This window comes from Pollachius pollachius (genome assembly GCF_949987615.1).
Source record: "Pollachius pollachius genome assembly, chromosome: 13".
Classification (NCBI taxonomy): Eukaryota; Metazoa; Chordata; class Actinopteri; order Gadiformes; family Gadidae; genus Pollachius; species Pollachius pollachius.
Genome location: NC_136946.1, coordinates 6,001,614 through 6,011,430, shown reverse-complemented (window position 1 = coordinate 6,011,430; position 9,817 = coordinate 6,001,614). Strand labels below are relative to the sequence as shown.

Sequence of the window (9,817 nt, the reverse complement as noted above, 5' to 3'; positions counted from 1 at the left end):
TTAGACATGCAACATGTAAGTTCTTATCGTGATCTTATAAGTTCATATTTCTTATGTGGTCCACAACGGATTTGGTCGGACCGGGGAAAAGCTACTATAGCTTTGAAGGCCTTAAAATGTTCCACAACAAGGACATGTTTTGAGCGAGAGGGAGAACGTTTCAGACCATCTCCTCAAATCCCTCCACTATCTCCTCCACCTCCCCCAACCTCCTCCACCTTCATCCCCTCCCACCTCCTCCACCATCCCCTCCCACCTCCTCCGATGCCTCCACCACCTCCTCCCACCTCCTCCGACGCCTCCACCACCGCCACCTCCACCACCACAACCACCTTCTCCTCCGGCAGCCTCCGACGCCACCACCATCCGCTCCTTCCTCCCTCTCCCGCACCGCCACCGCCCTCCACCACCGCCCCCACTACCTGCACCCGCAGGACTCCACCACCATGTCCTCGTACTGCTTGTACACCACGTTGTTGCCCGAGTCGATGTACAGGATGCTGATGGGGCTGAGCTGGGTGGGCGCGCAGCAGGAGGGGGGCATGTCCCCGGGCTCCATGGAGTTCATGAGGGTCTGGATGATGGCGTGGTTGGTGGGCTCCAGGTGGGCGCGCAGCGGGAACTCGCACACGCCCTCGCAGTGGTGCGCCTCGTAGTCCAGCGGCGCGATGATCCAGTCGTCCCAGCCCAGCTGCCGGAAGTTGACGTGCAGCGGCCGCTTGCTGCAGCGCGTCTTCGACTTCCTGCCGTGCCGTTTGCCGTGGCGGTTCTTGGCGGCCGCCGACGACGACGCAGACGACGACGACGACGACGATGACGACGACGACGAGGAGGCCATCGCGGCCGCCACCACCGTGGTCCGTCGCTTCCTGTTGGCTTTCCCCCTTCCCGCCCTCTCCCGCCCCCTCCCTCGCCCACCACCCCCTGCCCCGCCCCTCCGCTTGTGCCCCACAAGGGCCATCCCCTCCCGCCGCTCGCTGAACAGGGTCTGCCGGCGGCGGGAGCGGGTGAAGACCACCAGGATGGCCTTCTTCTGCTGCGGCCGGCCCTGGCGGTGGTAGCCCAGCAGCCGCAGGTCCAGCTCTCGCTCGGGGTTGTCCAGGACGGCCCGCAGCTCCAGGCAGAACTGGGGCGAGTGGCGGCCCCGCTCCCGGAACACCTCCCACACGTCCAGCACCTCCCACTTGGGCCGGTCCTGGGGGTCCTGCAGGTCCAGGGTCCGGGAGTCCAGCAGCTGCTGGTCGGAGCAGGACCTCAGCTGGATCTCCAAGGGCCCGGCCGTGTCCAGCGTCCGGAGGTTCCCCGAGACCTTGGTGTAGATGCGGAGCTCCGCCCCCAACACCTCGGCGCGGTCCGACAGCGTGGACACGTCGAACTCGTACCGCTGCCGCTTCAGCGGGGCGAGGGGGAGCTGGTCTGAGGGGACACGGTGGATCAGTGGGTCAGGATCAGTGGGTCAGGTGCAGTCGTCATTGTGACGTAGGGACCATAGCATAAGGAAGACGTGGGATTCAGAACGAAACTGTTTTTAAAATTGTTTTTCAACAAACCTGTCTTTTTTTTAACATGAAGAACACATATGAGGCCGGGGACATGACGAGACAGGTGCCCACTTTACGCACACACAACAAATGCACACGAGCAAGCAAGCGCACACGCACGATAACATTGGGATATCTTTCAAAACAATGAGCAGTCGCTTAGAGAAAAACACTCAGCTAAGGGGATTTAGTATTTGGTCCGATACCTTGCCCGTTGTCAACAAAGCTGGCGATTGTGTTGGCGGCTTTTGACGATCGAAAGAAACTCGCGTTGAGCCCCAACTTCTCGGCCGTGGAGAAGGTCTTATAGATGGAGAGCATGTAGTCGTGGGGCTCCACCAGGTCTTTGGAGATAGCCTTGTTGTGCTTCTCACTGGACGGCGACGTGTAGAACTCCTTGAAATACTTGGAAGCGTCCTGTTCGTCGAACAGCTTGGTCCCCTTGCTGCCCTTGGGGGCTACCGGGAGGAACACCGCGAGTGAGTGAAAACAAGTCGTCTCCAGCATCAGTACAAGACCCACGACCAGGGCAGCTACTTGATACCGATCCATCCTCTGGCGAGAAACAGGTCTCCGTCCTGGGACTGATCGAGCCCGGGTCTGTGGCCGAGGGACCACGCATTCAGGTTGAAGCCGGCCTGCACATCCAGGACTGCAACAAGTGCGGTCTACTGTGAGAAGTGTGCAGGGCGCAGGACGTCCCGTCCCGAGTTAAAGGGTGCCCCCCGAGAACACGCCTACCCGAGTAAGCTACCGCACTTGTCTTCTTCCTCTAAACGGTGGTCTTAAATTAAGGCTATAAAAGTTAATTGTTCCCCTGTCGTTCGTCACCGTTTTCTTAGAATTCGGTCCAGGCGTTTTATGACGGATGACGCCCACCTAACCGTGTGAGATATATGGTTGTCTCTCACACTGCCTTGCGCTTTTTTTTACTCTCACCAAAATTTAAAAAAATAGTATTTAGTATGCTACAATTTTCCTTTACGGTATGTCAACTTAGTTTGTGTCAGTTTAACTTTAATACCTTATTTATCTCACACACGTTGACCCAAGACGTTAGCAGGGCGACTCAGAACGAAGTGGTGGAGCTTGTCGCCCTCTAGTGGCGGACACAAGACGTGCAGCCGTCGTTCATGAAACTGGTTTCTCCGTTTCCTCTTCAGCACCATGGATAGAGTCAGACTCCCGCCCGAAACCGATCGCGTAGACAAGAAATACACGCGGACCCAAATGTTTGAACAAGTATATATTTTAGAAGATCGTAGAATTTCAATAAAATATGAACAAATCAGCGTTTTGCTTCAAAGTGGTTGTGCTAAACCTTTGGACTAACTGTGAAAGGAGAGGTATGTTTAAATAACTTTCATTGTAAGACAGTATACAACTCTAAACTCTCAGTTTGGCAAAAGTAAAACACAACACAACCAAAGAGAAACAGAAAAATAGGTAAAATAATAAACAATAAACAAAGCAAGGCCATGCACAATATTTTCCTTCAAAGCGTTTCCCTCAACATTTCGTCTAATTCACCTTCTTCATAGATTGGCACTCTTATACACATTTTAAGTCACCATTCATTTGAGTTAATTAAATTAATTAGTTATATTTTAGAGTGGTTCAACCAGCCACACTTCTTTGTTTACTTTCATTGTTTAAAGAAAAGAAAGGACAGCAGTGTGTAAAGTAAATGGAAAAAAATACATTTGCATGTGTGTGTATATGTATATCTATATATATATCTATGTGTGTGTGTGTGTGTGTGTGTGTGTGTGTGTGTGTGTGTGTGCGTGTAAGCACGTTCCCCTTCACCACAGAAACAAACAACCCAAACCGACAACACCAAACCGACCAATCAACTCGCCGGTCGTCCACACGACCGGCCAATCGGTAGCTCTCACTGCACCGTAACCAGGAAGAGGAGTGCCAAGAGGATGCAGGCCGCCCCGGCGGGCACGGTGCTGGCCGCGTCAAAGATGCTTGAGTCATCGTCGGTGACCACGGGGTTAGGCTGGGCGGAGGTGGAGGTGGTGGTGTTGGCGGGGTTGGTGCTGTTGTAGGGCATCATGGTGGTGGGCGTGGACTTGACTTCGAACGCGCGGGACTGGGTGCCCCATTCGTTGAGGGTGAAGGCCATGCGCAGGTTCTCGCCTGCAGGGGATTGGTCAGTGGACAAGGATCAAGGGTTAATGAGGGACAGGCGTTTAGTTAACACCGGGAGTGTGTTTCAAGGTACGCTGATAGCTGGAGATAGCTATGATGGTGAACCGTAGAAAGAAGCACACTCGTGTTAATGTTTCAGATGGAGGAACAGATGTTCTAGTTACGGATAGTTTAAATAAGCAATTTTTTTCGTCATGTGTTATATATCTTTATCTTATCTTGACACATTCCGTGCACACGAAAATGTTCCCTTCACAAAAACCCTATTCTGATTCTGAATCAAATGAACAAGATCAAGACTCAGAGTGAATCCGTCTCTAGCCGCCCGGCGTCTCGTTCTACCGGTTTGAGCCGGTTCTCCTCAGAGCAACGCGGAGGTTGTGGGTACGACTCCTGGACGTACCGGAGATTCCGATGGCCAGGTCGGTGAAGTTGGCCCAGCAGCTCCTGAACAGGATGGTGGTGTTTCCCTCCAGGCCGTCGACCGCCACGCCGCTGGCGTCCTTCAGGGTCGCCGTCACCCGCAGCGACGTCACGCCGACCGACACACAGTTACCCTGGTAACGGGGAACACCATTCGGTCAGGCAAGAGCCCCGCTCGTCTTTATTATGTATAGTAATGAGTCCTTTAAGTTGCATTATCGGTATGAATATCATAATATAATATATTATGATATTCATACAGATATTGCGACCTATACTACTTATTACTGGGCTGTTATATAATATAACGGTCCAGTAATAAGTAGTATAGGTTGCAATATTACTAATAATATATATTATAATAATAATAATAATAATAATAGTGTTTTTAAAGTGTGTCCCATCACACTTGACCCTCTGGGCAGGCCTACCTCTTCATCCAGAGCCATGAGGCTGGGCTGCTGGGACAGAGGGCCAACGTACTCCCCAGCGATGGGCTCCTCCATCAGTCTCAGGCTGTCCACGCTGGACACGAAGCTCACCGTGGGCTCCTCCCGGGTCACCTCCTCCGTCGCCACCTGCAGGGGGCGACAAACGCCCGTTTATATGCCAAAAGGGTCTAGAAAGGAACAGGTACGCACTGCTACACTAGCGCTGGCGTATTAACACATTGGTATGCTAACGGTAGCTCATTAACACACTGGTGCGCTAACACCAGGACACACACACACTGGTGCGCTAACACCAGGACAGACACACACTAGTGCGCTAACACCAGGACACACACACACACACTAGTGCGCTAACACCAGGACAGACACACACTAGTGCGCTAACACCAGGACACACACACACACACTAGTGCGCTAACACCAGGACACACACACACTAGTGCGCTAACACCAGGACACACACACACACACTAGTGCGCTAACACCAGGACACACACACACTGGTGCGCTAACGCCAGGACAGACACACACTTGGGCGCTAACACCAGGACAGACACACACTAGTGCGCTAACACCAGGACACACACACACTAGTGCGCTAACACCAGGACACACACACACTGGTGCGCTAACGCCAGGACAGACACACACTTGGGCGCTAACACCAGGACAGACACACACTTGGGCGCTAACACCAGGACAGACACACACTAGTGCGCTAACACCAGGACACACACACACTAGTGCGCTAACACCAGGACAGACACACACACTAGTGCGCTAACACCAGGACACACACACACTGGTGCGCTAACACCAGGACAGACACACACTGGTGCGCTAACACCAGGACACACACACACTGTTGCGCTAACGCTAGCACAGAAAGAAACTGGGGCACAAACGCCAGCACTGGTTTGCTTAGGACAGCGATGTCGTTGCTACTGGTTGGCCAGTCTCCATGATTTATGTATCTTGGGTGAACACTAGGAGGAGGAGGAGGAGGAGGGAGGAGGAGAACCTGGTTCCATGTGGGGTCGGAGGCGGGGGGAGGCGGCGCGGTGATGCCCACGGAGGAGACGTTGAAGCCGATGGACTGGCTGAGGTTCCCGGACACCGCCGCCTGGCCCAGGTCGTCAGCGATGGACTGGAGCTCCACGAAGGCTGCCTCGTCTGGGGGAGGGGGAGACGGGGTGAGTCATGGAGGGGGAGTCACACACTGGTGCCTTGGTAACGCTTTACAATAAGGCTGCATTAATATACCATTAATCATTAATCAAGTACTCACAAACTTAAAGTACTTCATGTTAGTACAGTACTAAAGTGAAGTACTTCAAGTTTTTGAGTAGTGCGAATTCCTTAAAGTACTTAAAAAAAGTAAACGTTTTTTTTTTTTACTCACAAACTTAAAGTACTTCATGTTAGTACAGTACTAAAGTGAAGTACTTCAAGTTTTTGAGTAGTGCGAATTCCTTAAAAAGTACTTAAAAAAAGTAAACGTTTTTTTTTTTTACTCACAAAGTTAAAGTACTTCATGTTAGTACAGTACTAAAGTGAAGTACTTCAAGTTTTTGAGTAGTGCGAATTCCTTAAAAAGTACTTAAAAAAAGTAAACGTTTTTTTTTTTTACTCACAAAGTTAAAGTACTTCATGTTAGTACAGTACTAACGTGAAGCACTTAAAGTAGTATGTTCATGAGTACTTAAACATAGAAGGTTAACGTGTGAAAGTTTAAAGTGTCTGAGTACTTTTACCGACTCATAATACTATACTTCAAGCTGGTCAAAGTAATGAGCGACCCTTAACCCCCCCCCCCTCACCGTCGGTGGTGTTGGAGGTCTGCCGCACGGGGGGCTTCTGGATCTCCACCTCCACGGTGAGCCCCGCCGCCGCGCGCTTCCTGCGCCGGGCGCCGCCGTCCTCGCGCACCACCTTGGTGATGCGGATCATGCCGGAGGGCACCTTGAGGAACAGCGCCAGGTTCTGCACCAGGCCGTCCCCGAAGAACTCGTCCTCCGTCATGGCGGGCAGGTTGAAGGCGATCACGAGCAGGGGGGAGGTGCGGATCTCCACGGGCTCCGAGCCGCGCACCAGCAGACGCAGCATCTTGGTGTCCCGGTCGAAGAAGTTGGTGCCCAGGGAGGAGTTCAGCGCTGGGACGTATTGGCCTGAGGGGAGGGGAGGGGAGACGGAGCGGAGAGGGAGCATGTGAACTGGTTTGCTGTCGTTCAGTGTGTTGAATGAGAGATATTCTCGATGAGACTGACCTGGTTCAACAAAGGTTGAATATGAATAGTAGAAAGAAGGTTGTAAGAACGTAAGCGGAGGGGTTTAGAAGCATGAGAGATGCTTGCCAAAGAGGGTCCGTGGTTTGATATTTGCGGGCCCCTACGGTGAGAATCCTCGAGCAAGAAGCCCCTCCCTCCCTTCTCTTTAACACCTCTGGCTCTGTGATTCACTCCTCCCACATCAGTTCTGTTGTTCTGATGCTGTGGCCCAATGTTTAACTCACAGATAGTATCCTAGAAGCATTCATTAGTTTGCTATTAGTATTTGGTCATTTGGCTGAAACATTTACCCAAATGACTCACAGTTACAGGTAATCAAAGACCAGGTAGAGGTTAGGGTGTGTGTGCTTGTGTGTGTGTGTGTGTGTGTGTGTGTGTGTGTGTGTGTGTGTTTGGTGTGAGTTGTACCAGGGTACGAGGGCTCCATCATGGTGTAGTCTGTGTTCTCTGCGTTCCACTCAGCGTTAGTCGGAGCGATCAGCTGGTTGTTTACGTAGACGTCCAGCCGTTTGGGCTTGGAGTAGAAGATGGACACCAGGACGCTCTGGAGGACGAGAGGGAGAGGGAGTGGCACACCATCAACGGCAAGCATAGAGGGACAAAACGTTTTCATGGGTTTCCCCTGATCCAACAGCCAAATCCCAATTCGAGATGAAATCAAACCTGTCGACTACCACATAGCCTTGTCGTTTCAAAATGTGCTCAAACATAAAGTGGTTAATCCCACTCCACAAGCCCCGCCCCCCTCTGCTGCCTTGTGGGCGTGGCCTCACCTCCGTGGGCGGGGCGTTGAGCAGCATGAGCCGTAGCTTCTGCGGGCTGACGCTGGAGAAGAAAACGTCGAAGGCGCGCCCCGTGGCCACCATGGCGTGGAACAGGGACAGCCTGAGCTGGCAGGTGTAGCCGCTACACCAGCCGTGGTCCTGGGGGCCTGGGGGGGGGGGGGGGGGGGGACAGGGTAGCAGTTAGCTCCATGCTACATGCTAGCCAAGGCAATGGAGGATCGCTAGCGTAATGTTCATGAAAACATTTAGCTTCTCGCTAGCCAAAGCAATAGATGATTGACGCTAGCTAAATGTGCATGAAAGACAATTAGCCTCAAATTAGCCAAAGTAATTGATGAACGCTAGACAAATATGTACATCTGTAAAATGAAAAGCCTCATGCTAGCCAAAGCTAACGATGTATGCTAGCCAAATAGCAATCTAAAACAAAAGAAGTTGATGACCATTAGCTAAAGTATTAATAAATCCATTCAATAAAAAACATCAACAACGTTAAAAGATGAGCCCTTAACACATTGAAACGCAAAACAAAGTTCTACAACTTTAACCCCCGTGTGGCGCCCCCTGGTGTGGATGACTTGCTCCTACCGTTGATGAGGTCAACGAAGCCGTCTCCCAGGATGGCCACGGGGGACAGACGCCGGGTCTCTGTGTCGGCGTCCATGCTCTCGATGGCCAGCAGGCGGTAGTTCAGGCCGAAGCACTTGTAGCTCTGCCAGGCCGGCATGTAGGTACAGTTCTCCCTGATCACACCTGGGAGAGGAGGGGGGGGTTGACATCGGACGAGTGGACAAATGAGGATCTCAAAAGCGGAAATGTATGGATTCCTGTTGATGACTTTACTCCACTTCATACTATGGTTCATTGTTATTATGCTATGTTGATATTTCACCTAAAATAAATGTTTGCGACAAATATTTCCTAAATGTCCAAAATGTGTCCTCCTCTAATCTCTTTAAAAGCTATTCAAGTTACTTATCTACCTGCTGTAGCTCTAGAACCTTAATGCTAACTCGACCCACAATGCTACTTATCTACCTGCTGTAGCTCTAGAACCTTAATGCTAACTCGACCCACAATGCTACTTATCTACCTGCTGTAGCTCTAGAACCTTAATGCTAACTCGACCCACAATGCTACTTATCTACCTGCTGTAGCTCTAGAACCTTAATGCTAACTCGACCCACAATGCTACTTATCTACCTGCTGTAGCTCTAGAACCTTAATGCTAACTCGACCCACAATGCTACTCATCTACATGCTGTAGCTCTAGAACCTTAATGCTAACTCGACCCACAATGCTCCTTATCTACCTGCTGTAGCTCTAGAACCTTAATGCTAACTCGACCCGCAATGCTACTTATCTACCTGCTGTAGCCCTAGAACCTTAATGCTAACTCGACCCACAATGCTACTTATCTACATGCTGTAGCTCTAGAACGTTAATGCTTACTCGACCCACAATGCTACTTATCTACATGCTGTAGCTCTAGAACCTTAATGCTAACTCGACCCACAATGCTACTTATCTACCTGCTGTAGCTCTAGAACCTTAATGCTAACTCGACCCACAATGCTACTTATCTACCTGCTGTAGCTCTAGAACCTTAACGCTAACTCGACCCACAATGCTACTTATCTACCTGCTGTAGCTCTAGAACCTTAACGCTAACTCGACCCACAATGCTACTTATCTACATGCTGTAGCTCTAGAACCTTAACGCTAACTCGACCCACAATGCTACTTATCTACCTGCTGTAGCTCTAGAACCTTAATGCTAACTCGACCCACAATGCTACTTATCTACATGCTGTAGCTCTAGAACCTTAATGCTTACTTGACCCACAATGCTCCTTATCTACCTGCTGTAGCTCTAGAACCTTAATGCTAACTCGACCCACAATGCTACTTATCTACATGCTGTAGCTCTAGAACCTTAATGCTTACTCGACCCACAATGCTACTTATCTACATGCTGTAGCTCTAGAACCTTAATGCTAACTCGACCCACAATGCTACTTATCTACCTGCTGTAGCTCTAGAACCTTAATGCTAACTCGACCCACAATGCTACTCATCTACATGCTGTAGCTCTAGAACCTTAATGCTAACTTGACCCACAATGCTCCTTATCTACCTGCTGTAGCTCTAGAACCTTAATGCTAAC

General features: G+C 50.7%; 2 protein-coding genes across 2 annotated transcripts in view; both read right to left on the bottom strand.

Annotated features, from left to right (window-relative positions):
• Positions 1 to 418: 418 nt before the first annotated feature.
• On the bottom strand, positions 419 to 2,093 carry gdf6b (growth differentiation factor 6b; the record flags this gene model as incomplete). Its single annotated transcript, XM_079750124.1, has 2 exons — positions 419 to 1,416; positions 1,748 to 2,093. 2 exons carry the CDS (start codon positions 2,091 to 2,093, stop codon positions 419 to 421), a joined length of 1,344 nt encoding a protein of 447 aa, XP_079606250.1.
• A 681-nt stretch (positions 2,094 to 2,774) lies between these two features.
• Positions 2,775 to 9,817, bottom strand: part of pkhd1l1.1 (PKHD1 like 1, tandem duplicate 1) — a 61,689-nt gene continuing 54,646 nt past the window's right edge. Inside the window, exons 70-77 of the mRNA XM_079749525.1 lie at positions 8,238 to 8,402; positions 7,638 to 7,795; positions 7,273 to 7,408; positions 6,397 to 6,744; positions 5,598 to 5,749; positions 4,556 to 4,702; positions 4,105 to 4,258; positions 2,775 to 3,689 (exon numbers count right to left, since the gene is read on the bottom strand). Of these exons, the coding sequence (XP_079605651.1) occupies positions 3,436 to 3,689; positions 4,105 to 4,258; positions 4,556 to 4,702; positions 5,598 to 5,749; positions 6,397 to 6,744; positions 7,273 to 7,408; positions 7,638 to 7,795; positions 8,238 to 8,402 (1,514 nt within the window). The 3' untranslated portion in view covers positions 2,775 to 3,435. The remainder of the gene's footprint in view (positions 3,690 to 4,104; positions 4,259 to 4,555; positions 4,703 to 5,597; positions 5,750 to 6,396; positions 6,745 to 7,272; positions 7,409 to 7,637; positions 7,796 to 8,237; positions 8,403 to 9,817) is intronic.